Source organism: Micrasema longulum, unplaced genomic scaffold (assembly GCF_059751315.1).
Source record: "Micrasema longulum isolate JH-2025_06_02 unplaced genomic scaffold, ASM5975131v1 h1tg002721l, whole genome shotgun sequence".
Lineage (NCBI taxonomy): Eukaryota > Metazoa > Arthropoda > Insecta > Trichoptera > Brachycentridae > Micrasema > Micrasema longulum.
Genome location: NW_028279851.1, coordinates 37,320 through 57,968, shown reverse-complemented (window position 1 = coordinate 57,968; position 20,649 = coordinate 37,320). Strand labels below are relative to the sequence as shown.

The window sequence follows — 20,649 nt, the reverse complement described above, 5'->3', positions numbered from 1 at the left end:
TAATGTGTTTAAATTTATGTATGTTTTCAAATAATATATATTTAAAAACCCTTAAATAAATGATTGTGTAAGAAATATATATTTATACATTACACTAAACTAAAATTGTAACATTTCTTCCACGGCACGGGTTTTCCCAGTGAGGAAAACATTTTGAATTCAATTATAATATAATGTATTCTTGTGAAGTATGAAATAAATAAATAAAGAAGAAATGTTTTTTTTTTAATTTGATAAAATTGATTTTAGTATGTATTTGCAACTGGTAATTATTTCCCATACAATAACAGCTTTTGTTACTTTATTTATGTTCAAACGAACGAACGAACGTAACTTCTAAACTATAAGAAATAATAATAATGTAAAAACTCCAACATTTTAAAAATATTTTTTATTTGATATAAAGTATAAAATATTGATTACAACTGCCAGAATAAATTCACAATTCAAAAGATTAACTTGGCACTTGCAAAAACATCCATTTTAGATCGATGTATTTTTAAAAATATAAACTGATAACCGGTTGTACACTAATTCGAATTAAAAAAATCTTTAATCTTTATGTAGTATCTTTCAGTCGATAACGACTATAAAGGAACAGATTTTCATCTTTTAAAATTTCAAGTCAGTGATTTTTTAATTATTTGCACCACAACAGGCCTTGAGGCCCAATTACAGTGATAAGTTACAGTACAGTACACTCAGGCTAGATAAAAATCACATTTAATTTTTGTGTTCTCACCAGGAATCGAACCCAGAACCTTCCGTATTTGAGTCAAGTGTCTTATTTTAAGGTTGTATATTTTCTAAAACTTTTTCATGAATCTTAACTTTACTATTCAATTATTTCAAAAAATCATTCAAAAAATCATTCAATATTTTCAAAAACAGCAAAACGAAAGTTTGTCATTTATAAATTGATACGTGTACGATTGTTTCATAAAAGCTTATTTTTATTTACTAAGAACTTTTCGCAAGAAAAGTTTCTGTATAACCAATTTCTTAAACAAGCATTATTTTATATTATTGTTATCAAAAACATTTTTCACTTTGTGGTATGACATTTTACACTTATTTGTTGATAAATTCGTATAAATCACTTAATTTTTTAAATTACACTTCGACAGGTTTCAAGGTTACTACTTCATCGTCAGGAATTTATTATTTTGGCATTATTTTGTCTATTTTTACCGTCGATTTTTACCGATTATTATAACGATTACAGTTATGTAAAAAATCGAACATTCGAATCTCGCAACCAGTTACTATATCACTCTACTCGTGTCTTTTGATTTTTGTCTATGATATTTAAGAAGGTGTTGACTGTTGACAAGTGTCAAATTGTATCAAATCGTCAAATCTTGCTCGATTTCGATCATTCATCTCTATATTATATCCAATAACAGTAAAATAATTGTTTTTGTTGTCGATCCGGCTTTATTTACCTGTGTGACCCTTTTAGAATAAAATTAATACACACAAAAATTGTATGTAAATAATGACTTCGAACAGCCCGTGTCGATTGTGTGCTGAATTGTGTAATTCATCTTTAGACTGTATTTTTTCGGATGATAATGTTCCTCTCGTAGAAATTATTCAAAAATATCTCTCAATACACGTAAGTATATATATATAATTTTTTTTTTACATATACTACTTTAATTCATATAATTATGTCTTGCCTGTCATGACTTCTTCGTATTTTTTCCCCTTTTGTTTAATATGTAGAATAATTTATATTACGTATAGATTTCAGAAAAGACGGCAGTCAGATTTAGAATAAACGTTTTTCAATGGCGCTTTCTAATGGTTTATCATATGTGTGTGTAAGTAATAATAATTTACCGCATATTATAATTATGTCATTTGAGATTTTAAACTGTAAATGAATATCGTTCGTACTAACGCAATTTTTCCTTCAGTTTTGTCACTTTTGAACAATTTTTTTTTATTTTCTTTAAATGTAATATTTTCCCGACTCATCCAGATCATCAAAGAGTTATGGTCAGTTTAGATCTGAAATTAGTAAAAAATAAATCGTTTAATAGTCAGCATTAATTCAAATTTTTATTTATCTGGATCACAGGTTTGATGTTCGCCCCCCGCTTCTTGATTCCCATTTTATAATGCATTTATTTACGACTTATAAAAATGACCTTTAAATCAAAATATTTGTGAAGAGTACTGACAAATATTTTGATTTATTAAAATCTATGAAATTAAAATTCAGCATTTATCACATCGGCGGTCTAAATAGAAATACGGTTGAACTTGGTTATTACGAGGAAGATGGGATCACTTGAATTTGCTCGTTTATAAGCGTTACTCGTTATACCAGAGAAGGGTTTTTTATACAATCGCTATTGCACATTGTCACTAAGTAAACAAGTAAATACATATTTGTACATATAATTCATACAGTTTTTTTTCACAGGGTTTAGGTTTTGACTGATCTGGTCTAGAACTTATTTGATGTCACCCACTTGTAATGTTTATTGTGTATTGAAATAAGCCTAGAACATTAAAAAATCTAAAAAGACCCCGTTAAAACCCCGAAACAAACATGTCATTCATAAACTACAAAAGCAGCTGTAAATTGTAACAATGTGCCGAACCGGCACTTACTAAGTTCACAAAGCTTGGATTTTTTATAAACCATGTGTGTTCATTTTTCAATATTGTTGGTGAAAAATCCAATTAGGTACTTGGACACATACATAGCTATCATAAATATAATCCAATCCCAACGCCCGGCGGTATTTATCCTTTACATTAGCCAACCGTTTTGATTTTATAACTTGGATTCTTATTTTGAGAATGATGTTTTTAACAATTGAAGATTTTTTGTATAATTTTTGACAATATTTTTGTTCCGTATGTCCGAGGAGAAGCTCGTTATAACAGTGAATATTTGTATGGAGAAAACCATGAATTAAAATGTCAACTAATGTTTCCTCGTTAAATCCGAGATCTCACTATTTCCGTGATTGTTATAACCGAGTTCGACTGTATACAAGTTTGCAAGTAAATGCAGGCGTTGCCAATTAGGTGAAATAATTCTAATGAATCTCCTCCATATTGAAGAAATATGGATGTTTTAACAAAGGCAGAATGGTGAACCTGTCATTGGCTGGTTTGAGTAGCCACTTTACATACTGTGTATCATTTACCATTCAGCCTATGTTTAAACATCCACATTTCATCAACTCTTCAATCCGTTGACTTTTGTGAAGTAAAAGAGCTGAAATCTCTATCACCACTTAAACCAGCCAATGACAGGTCATAAGCCCCGTAAATGCCTAGACTTCCATATTCCCTTCTTAAAAATGTGTTCCCTTTCTGTTGCAACAAATTTAGATCTAGATAACTCCCTATGGAGAAAATCCAGCCTGTCTACAAACATTTTGACATACTCAAAACATTGTTGATAATATAACAATACTTAAAATTGGATTAACTGATCAACTGGCACTGAATAAATACAAAGTATATTTGAGTGACATGTGAAATATGTAAAAAATAATAATTTATACTGTACAGTCCAGTCCTCCTTAGATTAATTTTATATAAAAAAATTCATGTCAATTTTAATAATTTTAATTTGAATTTTCTCTCTTGTTAATCTGCGATATAACCTATTGCCATCACTGGACCAAATTAAAGTCGCCACTAGTCGACGGCAGCCCACAACAGCCCTGTAAGTGGCCAGACCCTACTTCCTTCTCAGAGGGTTTCTCCATGTCTTTTCATAAATCTTGATAAACTTCCTAGAGGGTGAAATCGAGTATTAGTCTACAAACATTCAGACATACCCAAGATATTGTCAATTTATTACTATTTGTTTTTAAACCTTTGTTTTTAGATAACAATCAAAGACTTGTTACCAATTCAAATATGCACATCATGTAGATCAAGATTAACATCCTTTGACGAGTATGCACATAAATGTGCTTTAACTCAAATAACTCTGTCTTCAGTAACAGATAAGCAAATAGATAACGACGACAAGAATTCAATAAAGCCAGAAGATAATTTAAGTATTAAGGATTATATAAAAGAGGAATTCTCCGATCAATCTGTTAAATCCGAAGAGGATTCGCACTTCATTGATGATGATGATGATGATTCCTACTCGGAAAAAAGTAAGATTTTTTAATATACTTTATTTCCCGTGTCTGAATGGAATGAAGAATACGGTTATGTGCATGAAATAGAACCAGAATTTTTGACAAGTCTTTCAACTCAACAGCTATTCTCAGATAGAAATCCTGATAAAGAAAATCAAGTGGAAATTAGTCCTCTTTGTGGTCTAGTGGTTAATGAATTTGAAGAATTCACTTCCCTCTTTTCTCAATCCAATGAAGTGCATATTATGTTCTCCTGGATTACCTTCTTTTAGCACAAACTACCTTTTTAATTCTCAAATTACCTTCTATATAATAATGGTAAGGCTACCAGATTACAGAGAGCTCTTTCGGGCAGCTTTTCTCCTTTGGCAATGAGCAATTTTTCCGTGCTTGTGGGCACCGCCGAGAAGACTCATGTCCTCTAGTGTAGTGTGCGGTATGTGATAGGCAAGCCGGTCGAGAAATTTGCCTCGCGTTTGCTATACAAGAGATGATGGGTTCGATTTTCGGTAAGGTTGACATGAAATAAGGCATAATGTGCTACTATATATATAAGACTGATCAATATTCCCTTAATGGCCACCTCTGTGGTGTAATGGTTAAGACATTTGACTCACGTTCAAAAGGTTTCTTGGTTCGATTCCCGATGAGAACAATAAAAATAAAAATGTGATTTTTCTCAAACCTGGGTGTTTTGTGTTGTAATTCGCCCCAGTAATTGGGCCTCTCGGCCTGCGCAATAATGCTATAGTGTTAACAAATATATTTATACTACTCTTGTATGTTAGGTTCGAGAAGGAAATCTAAAAGAAAAACAAGTAAATCCCGTAAAAGTAAAAAATCCAAAGGGAAGAAGAACAAGCTTGCCCTGAAGAAAAAGGAGATGAAAATACAGAATGTTTCTCAGCTCGCTGAATTAAAACTGGACCCGTTAGTTAAAATCGAATCTGATTTAAAATTAGAAGATGAAAATATTGACTTGAAAAAGAAAGGATATACACTAAACAATAGTTTGTTTATGAAGTAAGTAGTTCACTTATTCTCAGAAGCATAAAAGGATCAATCTACAAAAGTGTATTTACAGATATTGATTTTTAACCCTTCAAGAACGAGGGTTCTTGTCTTTTATGAACGAATTGTTTTACTAAAAAAATTGCCATTAATTCCACACAATGTTTATTCCATTGTGGCACAACTAAAGAACATATCTTTCGGGCTGAAATATAGTAAACGCAACTATAGTTACTTTAAAACTAGAGGTGGGAGGATGGTGTTTCGGGACTCAGTGTCCACTGTGACCATATGGACACGCTCGTACTTAAACTGACATTATTAATCCCCCCTCCCCGGTGATGTGTAGCTAGTACACATTGCGTCTAATAACTATAATATCTTTATGAATACAGTAAATATTGAGTTTAGATTTTCAGTAGGCCTCCATTACACATTTACGTATTGACTGAAATAATTTGTTATTAAATAATAAGTACTTATTAAGGCACAAAAAAAGCATTTTATCGAAAATCGGGGATAAATTACAAATATCATCAAAAGTATACTCACAGTATACCAATAACACCTGGCGTTACACGTCCACTACATGTCCAGTACTAGCTACTTAGTAGCTCTCGGAAGTTGGCACAGGTGTTTGTTTCACCCGAGTCATTAGCGATACCCAAATTTTTTCATGTTTTCAGCAGTTAGATTTGAAATATTATCATCTTTGAATTAAATTATGGTTAATTAAAGCCATTCTCTATAAACATTCCATTTTTCTCTTTTTTAATCTCTTATTTTTTTAATGTGTAGTGACTACACAGCACCGTAACGCGCGGGTGTTTTTAGGACAGTAAGGGAAAGGTTAATACATCTACAATTTTAATTGTACTAAACCGACTTCATAATCTCGCAATACCTTGAAGTTACACGATGGGTGAATCCCATGAAAATAGCTTAAATTCGCGTAAGTCAGGGTACAGCTTCGCCCTCAAATACATAAATATTATTTAAACGGAAAATGGACTTCTTAGTCTTAAAATCACCGAAACATAAATATTAAATTAAATAGCCGGTCTATGTGAATATTAATAACAAAATATCAAAAATTATATCTTTCAAATGTCATGGACACGATAACGATATGAACATTTAATTGTATTCTGAAATTTCCCTAAAATGATGAAAAAGTAGAAAAAATTTATGAACATAAATGTAACATTTTGAATACTCATACTTATGTTGTTACAATTCACAAATTGGTTTGCCAATCATAAACACCCTGTTGACCGTAGTATAAAAAAATTCACAGATTTAGTATAAACAACCAGAAAAAAAGTCACATTACAAAGAATAATTACAGAGAGGATTTTAAAAATCTGAATTAGTAAAATACATTGTTTCGTCAAAATAACAAAAATATTTTTTATAAAATGTATCGGCTTAGTTAAGTAGTACAGTATTAATATACATGTATTTTAAAACATTAAATTTTCTTATTTTATATTATAAATATAACAGGGCTATTTAAAATTTCAGTTTTGTTTGTCATATTTGCCATGAAGAGTTTTCAAAATGGAGTGATCTGTTTAATCACACCAATCAAATTCACAATACTAAACCCAAGATTTTATGTACCTGCAGTAAATATCTCAGATCTAAACAGAATGTGTATAAACACATAAAGAAACATAGCTTCGAAGATTCTATCTACAAGTAAGTTATATTTTATACATATGTACATACATTCTTACTAGATTATAGTTTTAAAAATTAAATAAATATTTGCATCCTTATGATTTAATCAAATATTTAAATTTTGGGGCCGTTTTCAAGGAGTTGTAAATAACTCAATGATGTTAAATGAGAACTAAGTTGTGGTAGAGCTGGATTCGAACCACAGATTTATGAGATTGTGACATTACCATAGACTACAACCTGATTTCAAAGAGAACTTAACGAGGGAAGCTTATTTATTTATTTTTTAATACTTATGAGTTATTTATTTATTTATTGTGGATAACTTATATAGCGCCATTTTCGTAATAAAATACCTCAAGGGCGCTTTACATGGTGATTCTACTGTTAAGTTAATTTAATTGAAGCTTTAAATTTGTAATTTGATTAAAATAATTTATTTTGTTGTCACGTGCTACGGATTTATTCAAATGATTTAGAGAACAAGTGGGTTTTAAGTTTTTTCCGAAACATCACTTCACTTTCACAGCCTCGCACCTCTGCTGGGAGAGCATTCCATGCCATAGGGCCTGCGACCGCAAATGCGCGCTCACCAAATTTAGTGCGCTGTTTGCGTAGAGGTATAATAACTTTTCCTCTCGCCGTAGACGTAGCTGATCTAAGCGTGAGACGCCTGTCAGCTAGTTCATCTGGAATGCATAGTTCCCTTAGATATTCCGGAGCCGAGTTGTGCAGTGACTTATACATAAGCCAACAGAGTTTGTATTCGACCCTCTGTGGAAAACGTAGCCAGTGTAGTTCCCGAAGTAGTGGAGTGATATGACTGAACTTAGAGATTCCGAAAATAAGTCTCGCTGCGGCATTCAATACAGATTGTAGGCGAGTCATTTTGTTCATTGGTAGACCTGCATAGATACCATTACAATAATCGACTCTAGACACTACAAACGCATTTATTAATTGACGGGCGGCATCAACCGGCAAATTTTTGCGTATGCATTTAATTTGTCTCAGCTGGTAGAAGCATGAACTTATCGTTCTACTAATTTGAGCGTCAAGAGATAGGTCAGAATTGAGTAAAACTCCCAGTAGTTTAACGGTGGGTAAAACGGCACTCCCTACATTGGGTAGAGCCGTATCCTGGATCAAATTCTGTCGTCTGGCTGAAGCCACCCACAGTTGTTCAGTTTTTGATGGGTTTAATGTTAGTCTGTTTTCAGCCATCCAGTTTCCTATTTTCTTGATGCATCCATCAATTAAATTGACAAGCACACTTCTCTCGCCTGGTTTGCAATAAAAATAAATCTGCGTATCATCTGCATAGCAGTGCGACCACAATCCACATTCTTTGATAATGTTCTCTATATCTTTAGTGTAAAGGAGATAGAGAAGTGGTCCGAGTACTGACCCTTGAGGCACTCCTGTAGACACCCGAAAGTTGGTTGAGCTTTTACCCTGGAACACGACTGCATATTCTCTTTTATTAAGATATGAACTGAACCACATATGTGCCTGATCACGGATACCATAAGTTTTCTCCAGACGTTCAAGCAAAATATTATGGTCTACAGTATCAAATGCAGCACTCATGTCCAGAAGAGCCATCAACACCAGATTACCAGAGTCCACCGACGTTATAATGTCAGACAGTACTCTTATCACTCCCGTCTCCGTGGAATGAAAACGTCGGTATGCCGATTGCCTTACCGAAAATAAAGAATTCCGCTCGATATAGTTAACGAGCCTGTGAGAAACTATTTTTTCTAGTATTTTTGATACGATGGGAAGATTTGAAATAGGGCGAAAACTTATGTGGGTAAACAACTTATCGACCCCTTGGAATAACAAGATTCCATCTGAAAATTTCACTGAATTATTTAATAGAATTTGGGCACCTTGTTTCACAAATTGTATCAAATAACTGGATGCAGTTGAAACTTTTAACACTTCCTAATTATTTCAATAGCCAGTATATGGTGTTAGTGTGTCAGAAGGATTATTGCAAATGGAACTGTTTTTACTCAATAACTCAATTCAACAATTTTTTTTGGTTAGAACCTTGTTATTCCAAGAGGTCTTAATGTAGAAATACTTTGTGTTGACACTAAAAAAGCTTAGTGACTGATAGCTATGCTGCCACGCTAAGCAAAAAAGTCATAACTGAAAATTTTTGGTTTGCTATTTTTTTTCAGTAATAGATATTCGATAGCCTCACATATTTACTAAGCCAACAAGTCATTTCTGCTTCTCAAATATGAGATATTCTCTTATAAAAAATGATTCAGCAGGGCAAAGCATAAAACTGGAATGTCCTGTAAAATTTTCAATTTAGCAGATACGACTTTTAGTCTTTTTTTTTTTATTAAAAGAAAAGAAGTATTCATATAATATACCCTAATATTTCAATGTTGGTGGCCATTTTTAACGAGTCGTAAATAACTCACTATTAGAAAATGGAAATCAAGTTGGGGTAGAGTGGGGTTTGAACCTCGGACCTCCGGCCCGTGAGTCCGCAACACTAGCCACGGGACCACAACCCGATTCTATCATTCTTTCTACACTATAGCCGAAATTTGACCCAAATATTTATTTTGTAAAACATTAATAAATGGTGGACAAAAAGGACTTATGAATACGTTATTATAATCAGATTAACGTGTATAGTTTTCTATGTGTCCGGGCGGATTAAGAATACAGTAATGTGTCTGAAATAAAACCAGAATCCTGAACAAGTGTTTTCAACTCTATGGCTGCTCTTAGGTAAGCAACCTAAATAACTAGAGTGGAGATAAGTCCACCTCGTAGTGTAGTGATGGCCCATCCGCCTACCGTGTTTGAGGTCCCGAGTATGATTTTCGGGAAGGTCGACATGAAATATTAAGTAAAAAGGTAGTTCTACCGTGCAATATTTCATGTTCCTGGACTGGCGTCTGAAGCGTAAGGCTGATCATCTTACCTTCGTGTAACATATACTGCATTAGTGCATTACACTGCATCGGGTGCAAACAGGGAAATGATTAAGTTGAACGTTAATTATATGTGTGATTTGAGATTTAAGTAATGACAAAACACCCACAATGAAAGTGGTCAAATTGTCACCGCACGTCACTGGCTGACACCCGTGAATACAGGACATTAATTTTGGCATTTACATCAAAAACCCACCGATACAACATGACATTCATAAAATCATCATATTCATATTATCACGTATTATCATACGAAATTGGAATTTGATTGCTCATGATCTTTATTGACCCTTATACAAAATTTATTTTATGACAAATCAGTCATTTAGGCCTTTTATTGTCGATATATGTAGATGCAAGATGTGACTCTACAGCCAAAATAGTTTATTCTTGTCGAGAAATAAATCAATTATATTATTTAATGTAAATCTATAAATATTGAGGAAACATAAAACGATAACATCTTTATTTAAATAAATAAAAGTGTTCCCTTTGTGTTAATATAAATGGACAAGGAAAATAATAAATAGCACTGTCCGCAATTTTTCCAAATTTTATTAAATTTTTTTTCAAATAAATTTGCAGATGTCTCAAATGCAAGAGCTCTTTTCTCACAGAAAAATATTATACGAAACATTTATTGACACATGCTATAGGAAATATTTTCAAATGTGAACATTGTGATAAAACATTTGCTAAAAATTATAAATTGAAGATACATGAAAGAAATCATCTCCCTAAAGAAGAAAGGATGAAAAGTGGCTGCGAAATTTGTGGAGGAAGGTTGGTATCGCAAATATTCATACTTAATACAAATTATGATTGGAATCACTAAGTTTTTACTGCATTGGAGCAAGCTGTATTCCTAGAAAAAACTTCCAATATTTAGCCTATAATATGTATATTTATTTATACATTTTACATACATGTAAGGGTGGGTATATTGCTTTATGGCAATTTCTTACTGCTTACCCAAATAATACAACTATAATAAGTTTGCGAGATTTTTATTTGATTTCTTGTTTTCATATTATTATTAAAGAATTTTCTTACAAAAATCAACAGATGAAAGTCTTCTATATTCCCTGCTCAAAAATTTTCTTTATCCTTGTTACTTAATTATTTAAACATTATTTTATCTAGAAAAATAAACTCCTTTTTCTCTGGACACTATTTTGGTACAGCAAGCAATTAATTATTTACTCAATTCCTGCAAAAGTACCAAGATGACACGTTCTAACAAACATTATAATATGGCAATATGATATTTATTTTATTTATTAAGATATTTTTCTGTGTTTATGTATAACTCTTTATATTTCCCTGATCTAAAATTATCATTAATTATATTTTTATATCGCCATTTTTGTGAAAAATCACCTCAAGGACGCTTTACAATTCTATATGTATACTTACATTCTAACTAAGCTTACATTACATATTAAACTGTCTGAATTATTTGTTATTTAAAGTTTGAAGAGAAGAACTGGATTTTATCACCCTAAGGAGTTTATCTGTTGTAATATCTATCAATAGTTATGTATGTATTAATAAAATGGATAAAAACAGAAAATGATTATTCTTTTAAAAAGTCAAGCAAGCCTCATTCACTATGAGAGACTAGAGATTATGTGCATGTATAATAAGAAAATGAGTGGTCTAGAAATAAATAAGCACTCGGAGAACACAACTTGCCCCTATATATTTTACACGTTTTTGTAGTTTTAAGAAATTGGCCAATGTGATAAAAAAAAACTTACATATTTTCTAAATTTCTTTAGGTTTGCTTCCAATCATGCTCTCCAACTTCACGTCAGAACCGTTCACAATAAGGAGAGAAGTTTTGTTTGTGATATTTGTGGTAAAGCATTCACTACGAAAGGCAATCTGAAATCTCATCTACTTTTTCATACCGCAGAACGACCGTTTCCTTGCCCACATTGCCCCAAAACGTAATATTTCTTTTGTTATTTAAACACTCGATATATTAATATAAAAGATATTAACAAATCATTATAATATTGTGAACTTTTCATTTAATTATATTATTTTTTCCAGCTATAAAAGTTCGAGGAACCTCCGGAGACACACAGATGCCCACGAAGGTGTAAAATATAAGTGTTCTAAATGTCCCTCTACATTTTCATACGAAAAAACTTTAAAAGAACATATGTACGTTCATTTAGATGTATTCCGATTTATTTGTGGATTTTGTAACAAAGGATTTAAATGGAAACGATCATTTGAGGTAGGTTATTTATTAATATAGTTTTCTAAAAAATACTCTTTCTATTAAAAAATATAAAAATACATTCAATATCATATTTAAGGTGTTATGTATTTAACCCTTCCGGGCCTAAGAGGGGTATCTAGGGTGCCCCAGGTAGCATTTATTTTCAACAACTGTTTTGTCAATATGTTAAGAATATATCAAAATTATTAAAATATTTTTCTGCCGAATTCTTTCAATAATAATTCACATTTGTCTTTGCTTTCCCTCTGTGCAAACAGCAAGCATTACAATTCATCGCTTACCAGTTTAATAATCTTTGATATATTGGTTAGTTAGCATGTGTACTTTTTACTATTTGGGCGCAAATTTCCAGCCAAATTTCACGAAAAAATGGATTTCGTGCTTTACATTTTACATGCATTCTCGCTCCTAACTCCTAGAGATTTTTGATCAGTGTTGTTTAACGTGTGGCAGAGAGAGAAGCGTGTTGCCATATAGCATCCTTCATATTAAAAAATGTATGAATTTCACAGAAAACTATTATGAAACAGTTTTATAAATACTACCATGACAAACATAATGACTTTTTTTTTTTGAAGTTGTATTTACAGCATTTTAGCTGGGGTATTCCTGGTAACTCCCCCAGAAACTTACGGATTTTCTTCAGGCTCGGAAGGTTTAAAAACTAAACAAGGATATTGCATCGCAAATATTTATTTATTTATTCAAATTTTTGTACATAATGTTATTTGTACATTGGCTAGCTTATTGCCAAATGGCAATTTCTTCTAACCAACCAAAAAAATAATAGTTTTATTTTTATAATTCAAGTTACAGAACACATTCAATAGAAAATAAAGATTAAAAAGCTAAAGATCTATAAAAATAGAAATAAACATATTCGTTTATAAATTACCTTAAATCAAAACTATTACTCAATAGGAAAAGGGAACAAATAGGAAAGAGGAAAGGAAGAGAGATTAAGGAAGAGAAAGGAGATGTTTCTTCAGACGTGATTTAAACAGAGATAATGTAGTAACATCTTTGATGGTGGATGGGAGATGATGGGCAAATAATGCTGCTTCAAAAAATAACACTGATTTGTACATATTATATTTTCTATTGTAAAACATGTCAAATAAATGTGTATTCATCTATTAATTTTGTTTTTAAGAGTCATCTTAATCTTCATACTGGAAAAACACCCTTTTCTTGTCCATGGTGTCCAAAAACTTTTGCTGATGGATCAAACTGTAGAATTCACAAGCGAAGGAAGCATCCAGTTGAACTCGCTGAATATGAAGCAATCAATGGGCCGGGGAATCGTGAGATACTTTTGTTTTATTCTATAATTAAAATCTAACGTCATTGCAAATCTAAAGGCTAAATACAAATTGATCAATCTAGCTGGACAAAAATCGAAATCAGACTTGTAGGATTTTAAACTCGATGTGACAGTTTAGAGATGTGCCAGCAAATAAAACATCATTTCGTTGATTCCACTCAATTTATTTTTGATTTTAAATATGTTTTTATATTAATGAAATATTTTTGGCCGCTTTTCTTAGGCGTTTTCTGCTACAAATAAATATAGGGATCAGATGATATTCATACATATTTAATTAAACCATAATTCATACGAACACAAGAAGTTTTTGATGTGTAACCCGATCTAACCTTCTTAATTTCTTTGTTGTCGGCATCTAAAGCCTTTTTGGACATTACTTGTCTTATTGGTATGACAAAATGCCTTATTATTTCTGCTTCATGCACTAAGATCTTATTCTTTGTGTAAAAGTGAAGATAAAAGTTTGCAGGTTAAGGTAATAATAATATCAATTTTTTTCTTTTTATGTGGGCACATATAAAGAAAAAATTAAAAAAAAAAAAAATCATAAAATAATCGCTCGAAATAATTATACCCTCCACAAATGATGCGATGATATGTTGAGAACTTTTTCATGCCTTGACTCAGCTTGCTAAAGTATGTACTTTAGGCGTATCCGAAATTAAATTATGCTATTTTTAGTGTTTTGAAAATGGTGCTTGTTATGACCGTATTGCTAAGTTTTCACTAATATTTTGGTGAATTAAAATGCAATAATAAATCAATCATTACCTCTACTTGAAGAATCCACCACTAAAAAGTACTTAAAGTTACATAAAACACACTTATGTATGCCCAAAGTTAACGTTCACGGTCGCCCTGAGCGGGCTGCCGGCTTCATGCATCCGAAATGGTAACTTCACTCATTGTTTTTGAGAGGACCATGGCACAATAAATAGTTTGGAGTGCATTTCCGGTTAGTGGAAACATCCAAGGGCATATAACGAAAAGCAATATTCAAACATTTCAATTTCAGGACTTTTGTCTGTCTAGATTAGCCAAATCGTGTGTTGTGTGTTAGTATAAATAATAATTGTCATATTGTGATTTTAAAATTGCGAAATTTTACAGTTTTGGTAACATTGAATTGGGTTGTGATCCCGTGGCTAGTGTCTCAGACTCACGACTCAAAGGTCCGTGGTATGAATCCCACTCTACGCCAACTTGATTCTTATTTTCTAATAGTGAATTATTTATAATTCGTTGAAAATGGCCCTCAAAATGAAATAATTGGGTAAATCATAAGAACGCAAATATTTATTTTTACCAAAAAAAAACAAAAAAAGTTAAGTTAAAATGTTGACTAAATTTTTGATGCTTTGTTATTTTACTTTTTGAAAATTTCAAGTTCTCTCTTACTAAGTATCAGTTCAGTGCCGAAAATCGGCGCTTATTATAGTCAATAATGCAGTACGTTTTATTTGCAAAACAGTGACAATGGTATCTAATACAATTAAGTTAAATTAAAATTAAATTGTATGCAAACATATTAGGCACTGTCTATCCTCACTAGGTATTTGTAAATACCTGTTCTGAGGTAGGCAGCATTTTAATTTCAGTCTTAATAACATCTAGAGATAATATATATATTTTTTAAATATATAGAAAACTGATTAAAAATGAAATCATATTTAAAAATTTCACAAAAATGATGAAACTAAAAAATTAAAAGTATTTATAAGGTGGTTTGATTTTATAACAAATATTGAATTCCGAAAACGGACGTTCTATAATAAGTGTCTTAAAGGTGTGGCAGTGGACCTGGGTTGAACATGTGCTGCGGATGTCTTAGTTTTACCCCTCCGAGACAGGAGGGTACACTTATTGATATTGACTATTAATTTGACTTTGTCAATATATATTGGGCGACAGTCATATTTCAAAGTAAGGTTAATTTATCTTTATATATACAGGTTGTTCTTTAAACCCTGTCACATCCGAAACCACGATGATCAGTATGGGCAAGAAGACATATTAGCATATTTAAAACAATATTTAAAACGCAGAAATTAAAAAAAAAAAATATTAAAAAAAACAAATGGTTGCTTACTTCTGCAGGGGAGAAGCGAGGGGGGCGTGGCCATGTGGTTGACGGTGTATCATACTCCCCCCTCCCCTCTCCTTACTGCACCCTTGAAGAAGTAAGCAACCATTTGTTTTTTTAAATATTTTATTTTTGTAAATTTCATTCGTTCTAAAAATTTATTTTAATGTGCCAATATGTCTTGGTCATACTGATCATTGTGGTTTCGGATGTGACAGGGTTTAAGGAACACCCTGTATAATTCTTCTGTACATGTGAAGTCACTAAACTTCTTCTAAACGGGTAAACCGATTTACTTGTGATTTTCAACAAAATATAGATCTTTACGCTGCGCGGGTTCGTCGAAATTAAAATGTTCAAATCTGTAAAAACAAAGTTAGAAGCATAAATTTTTTTTTCATCAATCTACCAGAGTTGCATTCGACGAGAATGCATTTACAGAAAAATGGAAGAATGTTGTTTTTTTGTGTTTAAAAAAAGTTTGTTTTTGAATATTTACAAATAACATTTGCTTTTTATGGATCCCAATCAGATTATTTCCTTACATTCCTTATAATTTCTCTCCATTTTTTTCTTTTGACTGGATTTTTGGTTATACTAAAATAATATAAACTAACATTCAATTTTTTTTTTTAAATCGCATTCATGAATAAAGACCACCATTGTTGGTGAGAAGAGACGAGTTTGGCATTTTTAAAAATAATTTTATATTTGAAAATTAATTTATTTTTAGTTTTGGAATTTAATCATAAACAAGTACCTAGGTACCTGCTTATCAATGAAAAGTCTTTTTCCAAGGCAGGCAAGCCAACGTTCGGGCAGGACAACGTCTGTCGGGTCTGCTAGTGTATTATATATTACAATAATTATTGGACATTTATGTAAACTATGCGGCTTTTGTTTCAAAAGCTCAAAATGTAGAAATGCAGATGTTTAAACATCTTATTTAAATTAAAGTTACTGTATTTTTTTTCAGCTAAAATGAAGCAAGTTTCGACTGGAAAAAAAATCATCCGTAGTCTTAAAAATGAGATAATTCCTAAACCTAAAGTATTTCCAAAAATAGATAATGCCATTAGTTCTGACACCGATGATTGTTAATATTCCCGCTGCAAACAAAGAATCACTGGAATTCATCATAAAATTTGTAAAATGTGAATTGAAATCAATACAGAAATATATATCAGTCGCCTATTTTAATGTTCACCCTGTCCACTTTCTTAGTTTTGAGATATTCACAAAAAAATTGTATAGACCTCAGTAATAAAAGAAAAAGAGGAAAATCTCTAATTAAATGGAATTAAATATGGCGTTAACAAAAAAAACGACTTTTCTAAAATACGATAGATATTTTTAAAATTATTAAAAGATATTTTATGGACAAGATATCTTTTTTTGCTGTTTTAAGGACATGATAACATGTAACTTACTGTGTTATGGCACTTTGGAAATGTTTCTAAGGGGCAAAATTAATTAGTGGTAATATTTTGAGTAGTTTTAAGGGGAGAAAATGTATCATTGTTAATTTTATTATTTATTATAACAACGAATAAGTACAAAAGTAAACAAAATATGTAACCTTGAAATGAACAAGATAATATTATTTGGAAATGGGGAGCAGATAGACAAGATGCATTTTGAAATTGGACAATGCTTTTCAACCGTTATACTGACTGTATAAGAATAGTTTTTGAAATTTTTGAAGAAGATTTATGTGCCTCATTTAATAAGCCATAAAATGACATATTCAGTTCATTTAAACTAGACAGCGTGAATTTTAAAAATGGGCGACTAATATATGTATATATATCCTGGAAGGACAGCTGGATGTCATCACAGGACAGCCCACCATCACAAATAGGCCATACGACCTAGACCAAGAAGAAGAAGAAGAAGATATATATATAACCGGCTTGTGGCCCTGTAGTAGTGTAGAGGACTTATGGTCTGAGGTTTGAACCCTGCTCTACCACACCTGATCCAAATTTTTGTCATGGAGTTATTTACGACTAGTTGAAATTAGCTCTAAAATTTAAATATTTGGGTAAATCTTTCTCGCAAACATTTCTTGAAAAATATACAAATAATATGTAAATAAATAGTAGTGGTGGAAAAAACTTTTGTTTTATTTTTTTATAACCATTATCTATTAGTTCCTACATAAATTCACAATAAAAATATGAATTGTACTAATATGATTATAATGTTTTTGGTCAATGTGTTACAAGTTCCAACAGCAAAGGCAGTAAAGGCTAATCTAATGCTCTCAAATACGTATGGTCGAGGTTGCCATTAGTGAAAGAACGTGTCGTGAGTGGTTTCAATGCTTCAACAATGGCGATTTTCATGTCGAAGGCAGCCATCGCGGTGGAAGGAGAAGATTTTCAAAGATGCAGAATTAGACGCGTTACTTGATGAAGACTCGTGTCAAAGTCAAGAAGAAGTGCGATCATTGGGAGTGACTCAACAATTCATTTTAAAACACCTCAAAACCATGAGAATGATTTAGAAGCAAGGAAATTGGGTGCCGTACGCGTTAAAACCAGGAGATGTTGAGCGGAGTTTTTTTGCTTGTGAACAGTTGCTTGAAAGGCAAAGAGGGAAGGGATTTCTGCATCGCATTGTGACTGGGGATGAAAAATGGATCCATTACAATAACCCCAAGCGCAGAAAATCACGGGGATTTCCTGGCCATGCTTCCATGTCGACGGCCAAATCAAATATTCACAGCTTTAAGGTCATGCTCTGTATTTGGTGGGACAAGCTCGGCGTAGTGTACTATGAGCTGTTAAAACTGAGTGAAACAATCACAGGCAATCGTTATCAACTGCAAATTAACGCGTTTGAGCCGAGTATTGAAAGACAACGAGAGACATGATAAAGTGATTTTGCAGCATGACAATGCTCGACCCCATATTGCGAAAGCGGTCAAGACATATTTAGAAACATTGAAATGGGAAGTCCTACCCCACCTGCCATATTCTCCAGACGATGCTCCCTCTGACTTTCACTTTTTTTAATCAATTGAACACGACCTGGCTGACAAGTACTTTCAGTCTTATGAAGAAGCAAAAAATTTAATCAATTCATGGCTTACTTCAAAAGATGACCAGTTGTTTCAACTCGGGGTTCGTACGCTGCCCAAAAGTGAAATCATAAATGTACAACCAGTTTTTTACAATAAGGCCTCAAATTTCGAAAAAAAAACGGCGGAAGCAAAGTTGTACATATAATACGTTACATTTCTTTAATATTTGGATTGGTTACAAGTTATAATCTATGATAATCGACTCAAATTTAAAAGCTTTTGACATAATAATGTATTGAAAATATACATAAAAAATGTGGATGATGTGCATAAATCAAAAGGAACTGTCTTCATTATATAAATGTTATATTTACTAACAATGTATTTCGACATTTACTTCCAGTCCTTCAATATTCCGTGATAAAATCTCTGGGCTGGTACATTTTAGCGAGCATACAGAACACTTATTTACAAATGAAATATTATCTAAAAAAGCATTCTCTACACTCGCGAAAGTGTTCAGAATACCACTGGGGGCTATTCTGAATCTTCTCACTGGGGTAGTGAGTGGTTAATTTGTGGGTTTTTATTTTTTGCATGCGACTACAATTTTCTTCATGTATGGCCACACTGATGATTAAACGGTCGCAATAATATACTGAACAAAAATCCTTATGTTTGATGATGATGATGATATGATTTGACGTTTAATCTTCTGTGTGGACAGATATAAAGCAAAGTGTAAACGCATGAAAAAAATCTCCACATTTCTTTCTTCTCTACCTAGAGAGTGGTTTATATGGGGATTATATTTTTTTCAGTGCGATGACACTTTGCTTCATATATGGCCACACTGATGATTAAACGTCAAATGAAAAAAAAACGGTTTGGTTAATTCAACCTAATTGTTTTGGGTAATGCTGAAGGTCGCAATAATGTCCTAAATGAAAATCATCATTTTTGATTTCACGTGTTCATATTTATTTGATTTTTAACCATCAGTGTGGCCAAATATGAAGCAAAGTGTCATCGCACTCAAAAAATAATAATTCCCATATAAACCACTCTCTTTTTGAGTCGTTATTCGATTTAATTCCAAATAAAAAATAATCTTTACAAAAAATTGGCAAAAATTAATTTTTCAACTAAGTTTTAAGGGCTCTAACTGTATTGCAGGATAAAAGGCTTACTATTGAGCTACTCAGAAAAAAATACGATCGTAGATTCAATAGTTTGACTGCTCTTGGGACATCCAGGCTAAAATCGGATTCTTACTAAAATTTCTTAAAAATCCGAATAACTTTTAAACCACTGAACATACATGGGGGTATAATCAATAGTCATTCAGATCCCCATCGCTCTGCCACCGATGATCCACACTCCCAGTTACAGGCTGTATGATGCAAAAATGAATAAATAAAAGCATTAAGTTTTTTTATTTCTGTACTTTTGCTTTATCATGTATTTCTTTTTGTTAAGATGTTGTAACTTTATATTATATGAAATAAAATAAAAAAATTGAAAAAGTCATAATCGAGTCAATTGATCGATCAGACACAGAACTTGACAGCTGAAAACAGTGCCATTTCTACACGCACACACGCAGGCCACAAGCCGCTCAGTGAAAAGCTTGGCAAGGTACGCAAGCCAAACGTCAAGATCCACTCGCTTGTGAATGCACCAGTTGATTCTGAACGTTCATCGATTCAAGCCGGCGGTATAAATATAATTATCTAATCTGTGGCTTCCTTTGATTTGTGCAAATCAAAGGTCTAAGATACGAACCTCGCTCTACCACAACTTGATTCCCATTTTCTAACAAGTTATTTACATCTCATTGAAAATGACTCCAAATTTGAAATTTTAGGGGAAATCATAAGAACGCAAATATATATTTTTTCACTTTAAAAAAATTCAGACACTTTTCCAAATCCCCGCAAGGTAAGCCAAACGCCTGATTCCCAAGCGCAAACATGTAATATTTCTACATTATCTCTGGCGAGTGGACTACCTTTATAATTTTAATTCATAAAGAACAGTATCTATGGTCTACGCAGGATTCGCAGGAATCGGTAGAAAACTGCAATAATCTCTGGAAAACCGTAGAAATCTGTAAAACCATGCGAAGATTGCAAAGACCAGAGATAATGTAGAACTATTACTAATT

The 20,649-nt window shown here is 32.2% G+C and overlaps 1 protein-coding gene across 3 annotated transcripts; it reads left to right on the top strand.

Annotated features, from left to right (window-relative positions):
* Window positions 1-1,300: 1,300 nt before the first annotated feature.
* LOC148271697 (uncharacterized) lies at window positions 1,301-17,571 on the top strand. Of its 3 annotated transcripts, XM_088241042.1 has the most exons (10): window positions 1,308-1,618; window positions 1,750-1,824; window positions 3,863-4,142; window positions 4,916-5,150; window positions 6,663-6,839; window positions 10,376-10,573; window positions 11,572-11,742; window positions 11,849-12,038; window positions 13,198-13,348; window positions 16,431-17,571. In XM_088241042.1, the coding sequence occupies exons 1-10, from the start codon at window positions 1,499-1,501 to the stop codon at window positions 16,553-16,555; spliced, it is 1,722 nt and encodes a 573-aa protein (XP_088097168.1). In that variant the 5' UTR covers window positions 1,308-1,498; the 3' UTR covers window positions 16,556-17,571. The 3 variants fall into 3 exon arrangements, with proteins under 3 accessions (XP_088097169.1, XP_088097168.1, XP_088097170.1); XM_088241043.1 differs by lacking the exon at window positions 1,750-1,824 and having other exon boundaries at window positions 1,301-1,618; XM_088241044.1 differs by lacking the exon at window positions 11,572-11,742.
* Window positions 17,572-20,649: the final 3,078 nt, after the last annotated feature.